This window comes from Artibeus jamaicensis, unplaced genomic scaffold (assembly GCF_021234435.1).
Source record: "Artibeus jamaicensis isolate MK-2021 breed Jamaican fruit bat unplaced genomic scaffold, CSHL_Jam_final contig_3126, whole genome shotgun sequence".
NCBI classification, from domain to species: domain Eukaryota; kingdom Metazoa; phylum Chordata; class Mammalia; order Chiroptera; family Phyllostomidae; genus Artibeus; species Artibeus jamaicensis.
The window spans coordinates 16992852-17010522 of record NW_026521723.1 but is presented as its reverse complement, the minus strand read 5'-3'; the positions used below and the strand labels follow the sequence as shown (position 1 = coordinate 17010522).

Here is a 17671-nt window from a genome sequence, read left to right as displayed (position 1 = left end):
TTTAGTGTAGTTGTGCGAAGAGGCGAGCTTACACTGCCATCTTGACCAGAAGTGTCCCAAATACTGCAAGATTTGATTGCTGGTATTTAAAATTTTTGCATATTCTTCATATGTGAGATAAACCCATAATTTTACTTTCTAGTATTATCCTTATTCAGTTTTCAAATCAAGGCTATACTAGTTTCATAAAAATGAACAAATTAACATCTATTCTCTCTTTCTCTTTGCTGGAAGAATTTGCATAAAACAGAGCTTGTTTGTACTTTAAAGATGTGGCAAACTTATCTATAAAATTGTTTAGGCATGGTACTCTTATAAGAATTTCTTTTACCAAGTCAATTTCTATAGTTATTATAATATTCAGAGTTGCTATTTCTTCTTGAAACCAACTTGATAATTTTTATTTTCCTTAAAAATTATATAATCTATTTTTAAAATTCTGGACAGAAAGATATGCACAGTATTTTCTTATGATTATTAAATAATTTATTCTGTAGTCATGTCCCCCTTCCAACCCTAATAATGGAAGGATAATACTCTTCCAATCCAGGATACACATTATTTTTATCTCTGTCTTTTGTCTTGATATTTCCTGTAAGAAGTTTGGCTGTTCTATTAACCTTTATGCAAAAAAGTTACCTTATGGTCCTAATGGCTATTTCTTTTGCCTTTTTAAAGATCTATAGTATTAATCTCTGATTTAAGTTGTGTTATTCACTCTACTTGTAAAGATTAAATAAATTAAAAATATAAAGCACTTGGAACGATTCCCAGGACACAGTAAGCACTAAATATTTTTTCTTCGTGCTTATAGTGTCAACTTTTTGCACTGTCATTATTTTATACTTATATATTTTCAAGATTTATTTATTTATTTTTAGAGGGGGGAGGGAGAGAGAGAGGGAAAGAAACATCAATGTGTAGTTGCCTCTCATATACCCTGCACTGGGGACCTGGCCCACAACCCAGGCATGTGTCCTTACTGGGAATCACATCAGCAACCCTTTGGTTCTCAGGCCGGCACTCAATCCACTGAGCCACACTAGTCAAGGCCTATTTTACACTTATTTTTGTGTACACTTTTTATTAATGCATGACATACATGCATAAAGGCACACAAATGAACATCCCACATAACCAGCACTCAGATCAAGGAACAGAATATTACTAGAACCCAAAATTGCCCATCATACTCCCTCCCAATCTCTTCCTGCCTCAAGGATAATGACCATCATAATTCTTAACATACTAACTTAGTTTTGGAAGGTTTTAAGCTTTACATAAATGGAATCAAAGTAGGAACTCTTTTGTGTCTTCTTCTGCTCAGCATTTATTATATGTGAGATTCACCCATGTGGTTACATGTAGGTTTACATTCATTATCATTGCTATGGAGTATTCCATTGTATGAATATACTACATTTTATTCATCCATCCTATGGTTGATAGACATTTGGGTTGTTTTTAGTTTTGAGTTACTATGAATAGTGCTGCTAAGAACATTCTTGCGCTTGTCTTTTGGTGAATATATACATGCAATTGTTAGTAGAACGAAGTACTTCAGTATATAGCTAAAATGAAAATCCTGGGTCATAGGTATGTTTGGCTTTAGAGGATACTACCAAACCATTTAAAAAAAATAGGTGTGTGTGTGTGTGTGCAGTATATGAATTCTCTGCTTCAAATCCTTATCACCACTTATTAATGTCAATATTCTTGATATTAGCTTTTCTGGTATGTGTGTAGTAGTATCACATGAGATTTTAATTTGCATTTTCCTGGTGACCGATTAAGTTGAGCACTGTTCCATATGTTAATTAGATATTTGAAAATTCTGTTAAGTGCCTGCTTACATTATTTTCTCATTTTCCTGTTAAGTTGTCTTTTTCTTATTGATTTTCTAGGGTTTCTTTATGTGTTGTAGCTCTGAGTCTTCTGCTACATATAGCTGTAGTGCAGATGTCTTCTCCCAATCTGTGGCCTGCCTTTCCACTATCTTAATGTGTGGTTTGTTTGTTTGTTTGTTTGTTTGTGAAAAGAAGTTCTTTTTTAAATTTTTATATTTTTAAATTAATTTATTTTTTAATTACTTTATTTTTGTTCAATTACAGTTGTCTGCTTTTTCTCCCCACCACTCTCCCCAACCCCAGCCAAACACACCCCCTCCCTTGCTTCCAGCCTTCCCCTTGGTTTTGTCCATGTGTCCTCTATATTAGGTCCTGAAAATCCTTCTCCCTACTGTCCCCTCCTGCCTTCCCTCTGGCTATTGTTAGATTGTTCTTAATTTCAATGTCTCATGTTGTATTTTGTTTGCTTTTTTCTTTTGTTGATTATGTTACAGTTAAAGGTGAGAACATATGGTATTTGTCCCTCACTGCCTGGATTATTTCACTTAGCATAATTCTCTCTATTTCCATCCATGCTGTCACAAAGGGTAGGAGCTCCTTCTTTCTCTCTGCTGTGTAGAAATCCATTGTGTAAATGTACCATAGTTTTTGATCCACTCATTTACTTATGGGCAGGTTGTGCCCAGCACTTGGCTATTGTAGATTGTGCTGCTATTAACATTGGGGTGCATAGGTTCTTTTGGATTGGTTTCAGAATTCTTAGGGTTTAATCCCAGCAGTAGAATTGCTGGGTCAAAAGGCAGTTCCATTTTTAGTTTTCTGAAGAAATTCCATACTGTTTGCCACGGTGGCTAAACCAATCTGCATTTCTACCAGCAGTGCACTAGGATTCCCTTTTCTCCACATCCTTGTTTGTTAATTTGTTTAGGATGACCATTCTGACCAGTGTGAGGAGATATCTCATTGTGGTTTTAATTTGCATCTCTCCGAGGGCCAGTGATGCTGAGCATTCTTGTCATATATCTCTGGGCCCTCTTTATGTCCTCCTTGGAAAAGTGTCTGTTCAGGTCTTTTGTTCATTTTTTAATTGTTTTTTTTTTTTTTTTTTGTCTTCCTGGAGTGGAGTCATGTGAGTTCTTTATATATTTTGGAGATCAAACCCTTGTCTGAGGTGTCATTGGCAAATATGCTTCCCCATATAGTTGGTTCTCTTTTCATTTTAATACTGTTTTCTTTAGCCATGCAGAAACCTTTTAATTTGATGAGGTCCCATCTGTTTATTCTTTCCTTTATGTCCCTTGCTCTAGGGGACATATCAGTGAAAATACTGCTGTATGGAATATCTGAGATTTTTCTGCCTATGTTCTCCTCTAGGACATTTATGCTGTACCAACTTATATTTAAGTCTTTATCTACCTTGAATTTATTCTTGTGTATGGTGTAAGTTGCGATTAAGTTTCATTTTTTTGCATGTAGCTGTCCAGATCTCCCAACACCATTTGTTGAAGAGGCTATTTTTACTCCATTTTATGTTTCTTCCCCTTTTGTCAAATATTAATTGACCATAGAGACATGGGTTTATTTCTGGGCTCTCTGTTCTGTTCCATTGGTCTATGTGTTTGCTCTTATGCCAGTGCCAGACTGTTTTGATTACAGTGGACTTGTAATACAGTTTGGTATCAGATATTGTGATCTCTCTTGCTTTCTTTCTCAAAACTGCTGCAGCTATTTGGGGTCATTTATGGTTCCATACACATTTCTGAATGTTTGTTCTATATCTGTGAAATATGTCATTGGTACTTTAATAGGGATTGCACTGAACCTATAAATTGCTTTGGGTAGTATGGACATTTTGATGATGTTAATTCTTCCATCCTTCAACATGGTAGGTGCTTCCATTTGTTTGTGTCTTCCTTAATTTCTTTCTTCAGTGTTGTATAGTTTTCTGAGTACAGGTCTTTAACCTCCATGGTTAGGTTTATTTCTAGGTACTTTATTTTTCCTGTTGCTATGTCAAATGGGGTTTTTTTCCCTGATTTCTGTTTCTGGTATTTCATTGTTGGTATACAAAAATGCCTTTGATTTCTGAGTATTGACTTTGTATCTCGCTGTTTTGCCAACTTCATTTATTAGGTCGAGTAGTTTATTTGTGGGGTCTCTAGGATTTTTTATGTACACTATCATGTCATCTGCAAACAGTGACAGTTTTACTTCCTCCTTTCCAATTTGAATGCCTTTTATTTCTTTTTCTTGTCTGATTGGCTCTGGCTAGGATTTCCAGTACTTTGTTGAATAGGAGCGGTGAAAGTGGCATCCTTGTCTTGTTCCTGATCTTAGTGGGAAAGCTCTAAGTTTTTGCCCATCAAGTATGATGTTGGCTGTATGTCTCTCATATATGGCCTTTACTATGTTGAGGAATGCTCCCTCTATTCCTACTTACCTAAGTGTTTTTATCATAAATGGGTGCTGTACATTATCCAATGCTTTTTCCACATATATTGATATGATCATGTGATTTCTGTAGAAGTTCTTAATTTTAATGTGATCTAATTTCTCATTTCCTTCTTTATTATTAGCATTTTTGTCTTATTTAGTAAAATCTTTGCCCTGGACTTCTGGCCAAAATAAAGACATAGGCAGATACACTTCACCTTCTCGCACTGCCAAAAGAAGGACAACAACAAATTTAAAAACAAAAAATAACCACAACTTCCAGAAAATTGAACTGTATGAAAATCCAACAACAAAGCAGTTAAAGAAGAAACATTCATCCAGACTGATAGGAGGAGTGGAGATAGGCAGCCAGGGTGGAGAGGACTTTTGGAAAGGCAGTGGCTGGAGAACTGAAATGGGCAAAGTGGTGGCTGGCAGAGTGAGCAGTCCCACATTTGCATGTAGATAAACCAGGAGAAACAACTGGGGAGCAAGACAGCTGATGCAACCCAGGTTTCCAGTATATGGGAATGAAGCCTCAAAACCTCTGACTAAGAAAATCTGTGGGGGTTACAGTTGCAGGAGAAACTTCTAGCCTCACAGGAGAGTTTGTTGAGGAGACCCACAGAATCCTAGAACATACACAAACTCTTCTATCTTGTAATCAGCACCAGAAGCACCCAATTTGCTTGTGGGTAATGGGGGAAGTGACTGAAAGCCGGCCAAGAGCCCAGAGAGCAGCACTGTTCCCTCTTGGACACCTCCTCCACATACAGCACCACAATGTGAGTTGCTCTGCCCTGGTAAATACATAAGGATCTGCCTCTTACTACATAACAGGCATGCCAAGACAAAAAAAATATGGCACAAATGAAAGAAAGATCAAAGCTCCAGAAAAAATACAGACATGATGAAGAGATACTAAACCAATCTATCTGATGCAGAGTTCACAACACTGGTAATCAGAATGCTCACAGGATTGGTTTAGTATGGTCACAAAATAGAGGAAAAAGTGAAGGCTATGAAAAGTAAAATAAAGGAAAATACAGGGAACTAACAGTGAAGGAAAGGAAGCAGGGACTCGAATCAATGGTTTGGAGAAGGAAGAAATAAACATTCAATCAGAACAGAATGAGGAAACAAGAATTCAAAGAAATGAGGAGAGGCTTAGGAACCTCCAGGACAACTTTAAATGTTCCAACATCCCAATCATGTGGTGCCAGAAAGAGAATAGGAAGAGCAAGAAATTAAAAACTTATTTAAAAACATAATGAAGGAGAACTTCCCCAATCTGGCAAAGGGAATAAACTTCCAGGAAGTCCAGAAAGCTCAGAGAGTCCCAAAGAAGTTGAACCCAATGAAGAACACACTGAGGTACATCATCATTACTTTACCCAAAATGATAAATAAGGAGAAAATCTTAAAAGCAGAAAGAGAAAAGAAGACAGTTACCTACAAAGGAGTTCCTATAAGACAAGCAGCTGATTTCTTAAAAGAAACCTTGGAGACAAAAAGGGGCTGGAACGAAATATTCCAAGACATGAAAGGCAAGAACCTACATACAAGATTACTCTATCCAGCAAAGCTATACTTAGAATGGAAGGGCAGATAAAGTGCTCCCAGATAAGGTCAAGTTAAAGGAGTTCATCATCACCAAGCCCTTAGTATATAAAATGTTGAAGGGACTTACCTAAGAAAAAGAAGATCAAATCTACAAACAGTAAGAAGACAACAAACTCACAACTATCAACAACTGAACCTAAAAAACAAAAACTAACTAAGCAAACAACTAGAACAAGAACAGATTCACAGAAATAGAGATCACATGAAGACTAATCAGTGGGGAAGGGAGAGGAGGGAGGAAAAGGTACACAGAATAAGAAGCATAAATGATAGGTATAAAATAGACAGGGGGAGGGTAAGAATAATATAGAAAATGGAGAAGCCAAAGAACTTATATGTATGACCCATGGACATGAACTAAAGTGGGGAAATGATGGTGGGATGTAGGGTACAGGGCTGAGCGGAGTAAAGAGGAAAAAAAATGTGACAACTGTAATAGTGTAATCAATGAAATATATTTAAAAAATGAAAAATAAACAAAATCTTTGCCTACCCAAGGTCATGAAAATATTCTTTTATGTTTCTATGTAAAAGTTTTATTGTTTCACCTTTCACACTTAACATCTGTGATTGACTTTGGTTTGTGGAGTGAAATAAGAATCAAGAGTCACTTTTTTCAAGATGACTATCTGACTCAGCACCACGTACTGAAAAGACCATTTTCCCCAATTGCACTTCAGTGTCATCTTTGTTTTAATGAGATGATATATATCTGTGATTTAACTTCTGGACTCTATTCTATAACAATAACACATTTGTTTGTCTTTGAGACTATACCACACTCTTTAGTTACTGCAACTTTATAGTAAGTCCTTATATCTGTTAGTGTGTATTTGTTCTATTCACATTTGTCTTCAGTGCTTTTGGCCCTTTGACATTTCCATATTAATTTTAGAATCAGTTCTTCAATTCACACACACACACACACACACACATGTCTGGTTTTTTGCTGGGACGACATTGAAGTAGGAATCAGAACCAAAGCTTTTTTGTTTTGGGGTTTTTTTTGCACATGAATATCTAATTGTTTTATTACCATTTATTTGAAAAGACCTCCTTTTCCCTGCTGAATTATAGTGTTGTCTTTCTCATGAATGAAATGACTGTAAATGGGTGAAGTGAGGAATCTGCCAAGCCAAAGGAGCCCAGAACCATGTTACTTCGTTGCCGTGTGGCAGCCAAGCATTTCCGCGTTCTGTTCCTCACCACACAGTCAGACGGGCAGCAGGCCTGGCCATGGCCTGCCACACGCAAACTCTCTTATGTGAATGAAGCACATTAAGCATCTTGTTCAATCGCCTAATCCTTACTAACTTTTGCTAGCTTCATCTGAGAGAAGGGCATTAAAATCCACATTAGTATGAATTTGTCTATTTCTCCTCGTAATTCAGTCAATTTTTGCTTTACATTTTGAGTCTAGGGTACATACAAGTTCATGACAGATATATTCTTTTATAGCATTACATGTCCTTCATTTGCCCTTTTAATGTTTTCTGATTAACTTTGGTCTAATATTAACATTGTTACATCGGCTTTCTTTGGGTTACACAGCTATCAGTGTATTTTTCCATCTCTTTATTTTCAAAGTTTCAGTGTTATTTTATAAATAGCAAGCTAGTTTTGCTGTGTTTTTATTAGTCCAACCCAAGAATATTTTTAAGAGGCAAGTTTAAGTCACTTTTGTGTATTTTGATTACTAAAATGATTGAACACTTTTTTGACATCTTACTATGTGTCTTCTTTTCACTGTTTTTTCTTTGCTTTAGCCCCCTTATCGGCTCTCTGCTATTTCCTCTTTCCCCTCTACCTTTTGTGAGACAATATATTTCTCCTTTAACTCAGAAATCCCCACTCTTTCTAATCCCACAGCTTTCTAATCAAGTTTGAAGCTAATTACTATTTCTTCCAATGATTCCACCTGGTTCTTTTTCATAGCTCCCATTCTTGTTTTCATTGTTATTATTTCCCTCTTCACCTCTTTGGGGATTTAAAAAGTACTTCCTGAGTCTTTTCCAAATTGCTCCACTTGCTTTGTTTGCTCAATAACTTTTTCTTTATTTTTTGTGAATCACTCCCAGTGTCTCTCTTAGATGCTTTGTAATTCTTGGGTTGAAATCACCTGCAGGTTTCTCTCATGAGCACCCTGAACAGGTATACTTTTTGACCTGGCGAGAGGGAGCCAAGTTCTGCAGCCAAGTTCTTCAGACCCTCGCTTGTCATCACAATGTGAGGAGTCCAAGGGAATATGCCCACCTGGATCTAGTCCTACCCTTCGAGACCCTTCCACCGATGGTCCCAGGCCCACCTCCTAAATCTACACAGGCCTCTTCCCAGGATTCAGACTCCTGAGAGCAGACTATGCTGCTATTTGTTCACCTCTAAGCCCAACAGGTGGCCAAGTGTCAGCTGTTTGCAGAGATGTGTGAATAGAGATTGGAAAAGTGAGGTGGGGTAATCACCTGCATGCATGACAAGCCCTTCATGATATGGAAACAGAGACAGAGGAAGGGACAAGCCATAGGCAGTCTCACCCCCTGCTGCCACATTCCAACATGGAGTTTATAAATGACAAATGTAAACTTGTCCTTTCAACATGTTAATAAAGCGCTATTTGTGAAAAATACAGAATGTGTTTTACTTAACATATATTAGCTTGATTTATAATTTTTAAACTTCTATTCACATAGTACATGGGCCTCTGTGTGAATCTATGGCCTCACAGATGAAGGGGTAGGCCTGACTCAGAGAGAGTTGTACTGACACTCCAACCTCAGTGCTTCCAGGAGCGGGTCTCCAGATTGGGTTTCTTTGCCTAGTGAGACACCTCTGAGCCCCTGCCTAGATCTCTTGCTTTAGAGAACCTGGCACTTGTCCTACTCAGCTCAATGCTAAGCCCACAGCACATCAAGAGGTAAAGTGCAATGCCCTAGGCAGGAGCACCTAACTCAATTCTGGCTATCATCCTAGATGGGCAGGCACAGGACGTCAGTCCTGCCTATGAGCAGGAGCAAAGTTTCTGCCTCCTCTGTTCAGGCAGGTAACTCAGATCCAGCTCCCTGCTCGTCATCACTATAGGTTCCCAGCCATTTCTGTAAGGAGACATCTCCACTTCTAGACTATAGACATTTTCTTTCTTATTTTTAAGTATGGCTGTGTGTTCATTAATTTTTACAATGTTTTTAATGTGTTCAGTGCAGAAGGGAAAGGGTTAGAGAATGCTTAGTCGGGATTCACAAAGTGAGCCAGGAAACAAGAATCGGAACTGGAGCTCACAAATAAGTATGTTCATTGCTGGTCATGCAGATTTGACTGCAGCAATCATTACAATGGGAAAATTAAAATGATCTCATTTTAACAAAAACCATTGCAGCATACTATTTCCATGACCCCGGAGGGGTCGGCCTCTCTGGTTTTCAGTTTCCCAGCTACAGTCAAGTGAGTTTGATAAGCCAATGTCTAACAATTTCTAAAGGTCCTTTCTCCTCTTAATTCTTATAGTTTCACATAATGTAGGCTTAGATTTTTATTATTCTTAGAGTGAATTTCTGAAAGATATTAGCATTTAGGAGATAGTATCAAAAGAAATCATCCAATAAGGTATGTAAGAGAGCTTTGATAAATTCCAAGATATTTTGGAAAAGTAAGATAACATATGTAATATATTGAGATTTATTATACATTCAAAGAAGGTTTATGTGTAAAGAAAAGGACTTAATTCAACAGGAGAAACAATAAGAACAAGGAGGTGAGTGGTCAGCAAAGCTATCACAAAATTAATACTCTTAAAACCCATCCTTGTATTCACAGATAGCAATATTTTATCTTTTTATGGCTGAGTGGTATTCCATTGTATACATATACCACATCTACTTAATCCAGTCGTCCATCAGTGGACAGATACTTGGGTTGTTTCCATGTCCTGGCTATGGTAAATAATGCTGTAGTGAACATAGGTGTACATATATCTTTACAAATAAGGGTTTTCATATATTTAGGTAAAACCCAGAAGAGGAATTGCTGGATCACATGGTATTTCCATTCTTAATTTTAAAGGAACCTCCATACTACTTTTGATAATGCCTGCACTAACTTAAATTTCTGTCAAAAGTGTACAAGGATTCCCTTTTCATATGTGGAACATAAATCAAAAAGTACCTAACAAAATAAACAAAAACAAACTTGTAGATAGTGGCTACCAGAGGAGAAAGGGGGTGAAGAGAGGGCAACGTGTGGGTAAAACTGGTCAAGTATATGGTAATGGAAAGAAACTAGACTTCCATAGTTAGAACAGATGTTGAATTATAATCCTGTACCCCTGGAAATGATATAATGTTATTAATCAATGGTTACCCCAATAAATTTATTCTAAAAAAATAAAGAGCATTGATTGGGGGAAAATTAAGCCAAAATATAACTTACTGTACTTCAAGGATGAAGCACAATAAGCCTCCTTAAGTGAAAAAGATGTAACTCTCTTTGAACAAATGTATTAGAAAAAGTAGGAGTCTGTGAAGTAGCTCCATGAAGCAAGATACTTAATTGCCTTTATGTGATCTTAATTTCCAGGAACTCAATAGCTATCATGGTTCTCAGGACTGTCACCTTCAAATACATAAGGGAATTACCAACTCACCCCAAGTCAGAGTCGCCAGGGTCAAGAGCTCAGGGACTGAATCCTGACACACTATGTATTCTGGAGAATACGGATCTGTTTGAGTTTCGGAATCGCGGTAATCAGTCTGAGTGCCCACAGTATACTTTGAAGTGATGGGTGGGTACTTAGTCGAAGTGGGAGGAAAAGTATATGGCTGCATCCTAAAAGGGAAAATTATTTAAAAAATTAAGACCTGATACAATCACTTAGAATATTATATAATCAAGTAGAAATAAATGAACTTCACTAAATCCTCTCCCCTTTAACATTGACAGGCCCAAAGTTACCAATCCAGTTTAAATAGGATTATGCCCAATAACCTTGAGAGGACTGCCTTTTTTTCTCACCTCTGTCAGGAAACTGAAGGGGCACTACTCACAGAAGTGCCTGTTTATCTGTGTATCATTGGGCAGAGCTGTCATGTGTAGAGCGGTATAAAGATTCTAGGATGTCCTACAGTTACTTCTGAACCTATTTGGAATTGCTACTTCCCCTGTTTGCCTCTTCTCTGCTTTTAGTTACACACTCAATTTTAACTGTTTTCCTTCAGAAATGCAAATACAGGAGCAGAAAAAAAGAGATGAGGGCCTCATCCCTTGCACACAAAAAAAATCAATTCCAGATAATTTAAAATAATTCAAAAGTGAGACTAATAAAAGTACTAATAGGGAGCATAAGTACATATATCATCTGGAAAATCAGAAACTATAAAGCAAATGATCAATAGAGTTATATTTAAGTTAAAACTTCTACACCTCAAAATATCATAAACAAATTTAAAATGTCTACGGCACTGTTGGAAATAGGTTTTGCAAGACATGATAAATTTTTTTTAAAAATTAAGCAGCCTTTTCTATATAAAAAGCTCTTGTAAATCCATAACACAACTGAATACCCATAGAAAAAAAGGGCAAATTCACAAAACAAAAAAAGTAAACCTAAAAAGCACATGAAAAGACAGTGAGCATAATTAATATTCAAAAGCATATTAAAACGCCAAGATGCTATTTTATTATGTTACATAAGCAATTTTGTAAAACTTGAAAGTACCTAGCATTGATAAAGTTTTGAAAAAAAACAAGAATTTCCATAAACTGTTGCTGGAAATCCAAACACCTACAACCCAACGAGCAGGAAACTGAACGATTATATATCAGACCCTGAAAGCACCCTTTCGTCCCCAGCAGTCGTGCTCCTAGTAACTTACACTCAGAAATAATGGGGCAAGTGCACACCTGTATGCAAACATGTTCATCAAGCCTCACTCACACGAGTAAAAACTTACAAACCTAAATGATCACCGTCAATAGAAGAATTGTTTAAAACGTGGCATACTCATACTAGAATTTATGCTGCTTTAAAAGTAACAATGTGCCCTGACTGGTGTAGCTCAGTGGATTGAGCACGGGCCTGAGAACCCGAGGATCGTGGTTCGATTCCCAGTCAGGGCACAAGGCTGGGTTGCAGGCCAGTTCCCAGCAGGAGGTGCATGAGAGGCAACCATACATTGATACTTCTCTCCCTCTCTTCTTCCTTTCCCTTCTAAAGATAAATCAATAAAATCTTTTTTTAAAAAAGTAACAATGTAACCTACATTAATGAACATACAAAAGTGTCCAAGATTTAATGGGAGAAATAGACAAAAAACTGTACTTGAAAAATAACTAAATAAAAATTTTTATAAAATGTCCAAGATTTAATGTAGAGAAAAGGAACAGTATAAAGCAGTATTATAATAGGAGTACATTTTTATGTTTTTTAAACTGTGTTTTATGCATAGAAAATCCCTAGATGGTATGCAATAAAATAATAACAGTTATATCTGGATGGCAGGATTATAGAGAATTTTTTCATGTTTACAGTTTTCTGAATTTTCAAGTTTTTTAAAACCTAGACATGTACTACTTTTAAAAATTAAAAAATACATACAGCTACTTGCATTTAAAAGAAAACATTTTCTAGTTGGTAGAAGAATTAGTTAATTACATAAATAACTAAATATGGCAAGAGATATTTTCATTTTAAAAAACAATCAAAGGCAGTTTAACAGTTCAAGTCTAGGGAAAAAGCACTTCAATCCGGTTAGAAAGAAGCATCTGTTTGAAGGTTCAAGCCGTAATAAGTCAGTACTTTTAAGTTGTTTTTTAATGCTGAATTCTAATGGATATTGACGTCATTTTTTTCAGCAGTTGCTATGAATTTCTAACATATGTAGACAGCATAGTATCTATAGTTTATGTTTTCAGCAGAAATTATTCTACCATAATTTCTACTTGAGGAAATAACTTCAAATCAGCTTTATATCATTGTAAATCATATAATATTATAACACTATTAGCTTGAATCAAGAGAATAAATTCTTGTCTTCCACATTAAATAATTACACATTTGAACCATTTGATCAAATGTGCTATGATTATGATATAGCTTAATGAAGCCTCTGACTAAGGTTTCTGGTGACTCAGGGTCCTTAAGGTGGGTCAGAGAAGAGGATGCAAAGGAGGAGTGGTCATTTCACAGAAGTCCTATGACAACAACACAGTTTCCTTCTTAACTAATTTGTTATTTTTTCCAACCTATTTTCCTTTTTCTATTTCAGTTAGTTTAGGGAGAGTAAAATGCAAATAAGAAAGAGCAATGAATGATCTCTACCCCACCTATGCCCAACCGCGATCAGGACCCAAAACCAGAGATCCAATATCTGCTTCCTCTTCAGCTTGAGCCCTGCTTTGCCCTGGACCCCATCCTCAGGCACACCCACCCTGGCCCTGGTGTCCTTACAGCGGTGCTGCTGCTCTGTTCCCTCATTCCAGGTCCTTCCTCCTCACTACTGCCCAGGCACTGGGAGCATGCACTGTTGGCCATACCCATAACCTTCTAGATTTTCCCTTCCAGGCCCACAAAACTACACACACAGAGAAACTTCATAAAGTTACCAAATCCTGTTCTGTTAGTATGCACTCCACTGAATGTCTGCAGCTTTGAAGACTTAATTTTTTTTAGCTGTTTTAGGCAACCAATGATTTTTTAAATTAATTTCCATAGTTTTGCCTTATGCAGAACATCATATAGTTGGAATCATATATAACATGGCCCTTTCAGATTGTTTTCTTTTTCTTAGTAATATGCATTTTAAATTTTCTGCATGTCTTTTCTTGGCTTGACAGCTTACATTTTTTAGTGCTGAATAATATTCCATTGTCTGGATGAATCTCAATCTATCCATTCACCTGCTGAAGAACGTCTTGGTTGCTTCCAAGTTTTGGCCATTATGAATAAAGCTGCTATAAATATCTGGATGCAGGTTTTTAGTGTACATAAGTTTTCAACTCCTTTGGGTAAATACCAAGGAGCACGATTGCTGGATCATAACATAAAATTATGTTTAGTTTCGTAAGAAACGACCAAACTATCTCTAAAGTGCCTGCAGCATTTTGTATTCCTACTAGCAATGAATGAGAGTTTCTGTTGCTCCACATTTGGTGTAGTCAGGGTCCCAGAATTTGTGCCTTCTAATAGTAGTGGTATCTCGTTGTTTGAATTTGCATTTCCCTGATGGCATATGATATGGAGCATCTTTTCAAGTGCTTATTTGTCATCTGTTAATCTTCTTTGATGAGGTATCTGTTAAGGTCTTTGGCCTTTTGTAGAATCAAGTTGTTTCTTGTGGAGTTTTAAGAGGTTTTTACTTTTTGTATATTTTGGATAGCAGTACTTTATTCCATATGCTTTTGCAAATATTTTCTCCTATTCAGTAACTTGTCTTATTCTAATAGCATTGTCTATTATAGAAGTTTTTAATTGTAGTGAAGTCCAGATTATCCATCATTTATTTAACGAATTGTGCCTTTGGTGTTACATCTAAAAAGTCATTGTCATACTCAACGTAATCTACTTTTTTTCTTATGTTACCTTCTAAGGGCTTTAGAGTTTTACATTCTACATTGAAGTCTATGATCCATTTTGAGTTAAATTTTATAAAAGATTTAAGGCAGGGGTGTCAAACTCATTTTCACCAGGGGCCGCATCAGCCTCATGGTTGCCTTCAAAGGGCCAAATGTAATTTCAACTCCTTAACAGTTAAGGAATAGTTACATTTATGCAGTCCTAAAATTATTTCAGCCCTTTGAAGGCAACTATGAGGCTGATGTGGCCCGAGTGAAAATGAGTTTGACACCCCTAGTTTAATGTCTGTGTCTAGATTTGATTTTTTTGCATGTGGATGCCTACTTGTTCCAGTACTGTTTGTTGAGAAAGACTAACCTTGCTCCGTTGTTCTTTTTGTCAAAGATTAGTTTGTTATATGTATATGGGTCTATTTATAAGCTTTCTATTCCATTTCATCCATTTGTCTTTTTTTCCTCACTACTCCACTGTCACAATTACTACAGTTATATTGCAGATCTCAAAGTCACGTAGTCTGTCTTCCAATTTTGTTCTTCAATACTGTGCTGACTATTCTGGGTCTTTTATCTCTCCAAAATCAGGGTGTTTCTTTCTTTATATCCACAAAATAACTTGGCAGAGATTTAGATTAAGATTGAATCTATAGATCAAGTTGGGAACATGTTTTGACAGTATTGTCTTTCTACTAGTGAACATGGACTATCTCTCCATTTATTTAGTCCTTTGATTTCTTTCATCAAAGTTTTGTAGTTTTCCTCACATGGGTCTTATATGTATTTTGTTAAATTTATTCATTTTTGGTGCTAATTTAAATGATATTGTGTTTTTAATTTAAAATTCCATTTGGTTTGTTGCTGATATATGGGAAAACAATTGACTTTTACATTGACCTTGCATCCTACAAGTAATCACTTATTAGTTCCAGGAGGGATTCCTTGCTGTAATCACTTATTAGTTCCAGGAGGGATTTTTTTAGTCAGTTCTTTCTGATTTCCTACACAGATGAACATTAATCTGCTAACAAAGATAGTTTTATTTATTCTCCCAATCTGTATACCTGTTATTTCTTCTTCTTGTCTCACTGTATTAGCCAGGATATCCAGTGCAATGCTGAAAAGCAGTGGAGAGAAGGGGCATGCTTGCCTTATTCCAGATCTCAGTGCGAAAGCTTTGAGTTTCTCACCATTAAATATGATGTAGATTTTTGTACAATACATGTTCTTTATTAACTTAAGGAAGTTTCCCTTATTACTAGTTTACTGAGAGTTTTTATCATGAATGAGTATTGGGTATTGTCACATACTTTTTCTGCCTCTATTAATTATGATCATGTGATTTTTCTGTTTTAGCCTGTTGATGTGATGGATTACATTAATTGATTTTTAAATGCTGGACCAGTTTTGCATACCTATGATACATACGACTTGGTTGTGATGTATAATGTTTTCTATATATTGTTGGATTCAATTTGCTAATATTTTGTTGAAGATGTTTATGCCTATGTTCATGAGATACATTGGTCTGTAGTCTTCTTCTTTTTAAAAATGTCTTAGTCTGCTTGTGGTATTAGGAAAATGCTGGCCTCTTTTTTTCTTAATTAGTCTGGCTAGAGAATGATCAATTTGAGTGATCTTTTCAAGAACCAGCTTTTGGTTTTGTTGATTTTCTCTATTGATTTCCTCAATCAATTCCATTGACTTATTCCATTGACTCTTCTACTTCCTTTGGATTTCATTTGCTCTTCTTTTCTCAGTTTTCCAAAGTGGAAGCTTAGATGATTGATTTTAGATATTCCGTCAAATATATGAATTCTCAGTGCTGTAAATTTTCCTGTAAACACTGCTTTCACTGCATTCCACAAATTTGGATAAATTGTATTGTCATTTTAATTTAGTTCAAAATATTTTTTCATTTCTCTTGAGACTTCTTTTTTGATTCATGTGTTATTTTAAAAATGTATTGTTTAATCTTCATGTATTTGGGAATTTTGTTATTTCTAGCTTAATTTCATTGTGGTATGATTTCTTCTCTTTTACATTTGTTAATATGTGTTTTATGGCCCAGAATGTGGTCTATCTTGGTGAAAATTCTATGTGAGCTTCATAAAAATGTATATCCTGCTGTTTTAGGGTGAAAGTAGCCTTTCAATATCAATTACATCCAGTTGATTGATAGTGTTGTTGAGTTCAAGAAGGGTCTCACTGATGTTCTGCATGCTAGATGCACTCCTCTGACGGAAGGGTGGTAAGAAAGTCACCAACTGTGATGGTGGGCTCATCTCTTCCTCTTTATCCCTGATAATCTGTTTTGATCTGAAATCTGCTCCACCTGAAAATTATCATAGCACTGCTGCTTTCTTTTAATTACTGTTATGTTATATTTTTTCCATTCACTTATTGCTAATATATTTGTGTCTTTATATTTAAAGTGGGTTTCTTGTTGACAAGATGTAGTTGGTTCTTGTTTCTTCATCTGCTCTAACATAATATATATATATATATATGCACACATAATCAAATACATTGTTGTTATTATTAAATAGTCATCTGTTAGATAAGTAAGAAAAATAAGTGTTTATTTTACCTTCATTTATTTTGTGTTTGATACTCTTCTCCTCTTTATGTAGATACAAGTTTCTGTTCTATATTATTTTTTTCTCTCTAAAGAACTTCTTTTAATATCTCTTACAAGGTAGGTCCAATGACTATAAATTCTCTGAATCATTAATTGTTTAAGAAAGTATTTCTCCTTCACTTTTGAAAGATAATTTTGCAGAAAGCAAAATTTGAGGTTGACAGGTTTTTTCCCTCAACATTTTAGATTTTCACTCCTCTCTCTTCTCATTTGTATGGCTTCTGAGAAGTCAGCTATGAGTCTCACTTTGTTCCTCTATAGATCATGTATTTTTGTCCTCTGGCCTCCTCAGATTTTTTTCCTTTATTTTTGATTTTCCTTAGTTTAAAGATGTATGCCACCATGCAGCTTTTTCTCCTTTTGGCATTTATCCTGCTTGGTGTTCTCTGAGCTTTCTGACTCTAGTCTGGTGTCTGATATTAATTTGGGGAAATTCTCAGTCATTATTGTTTCAGATATGTTTCCTGTTCCTGTCCCTCTTTCTTCTCTTGATATTCCCAATACATATATGTTGTTGACATTTGTTCACAGTTCTTGAATATTCTGTTTGGGTTTTTTTGAGTCTTTGTTCTCT

General features: G+C 35.9%; 1 protein-coding gene across 5 annotated transcripts in view; it reads right to left on the bottom strand.

Moving 5' to 3' along the window:
• CFAP91 (cilia and flagella associated protein 91) overlaps nt 1-17671 on the bottom strand; it is an 80075-nt gene that overhangs the window by 44614 nt on the left and 17790 nt on the right. For all 5 annotated transcript variants that reach the window (XM_037158824.2, XM_037158825.2, XM_053663179.1 and 2 more), the window contains one exon: nt 10537-10718. In XM_037158824.2, the coding sequence (XP_037014719.2) occupies nt 10537-10718 (182 nt within the window). The remainder of the gene's footprint in view (nt 1-10536; nt 10719-17671) is intronic.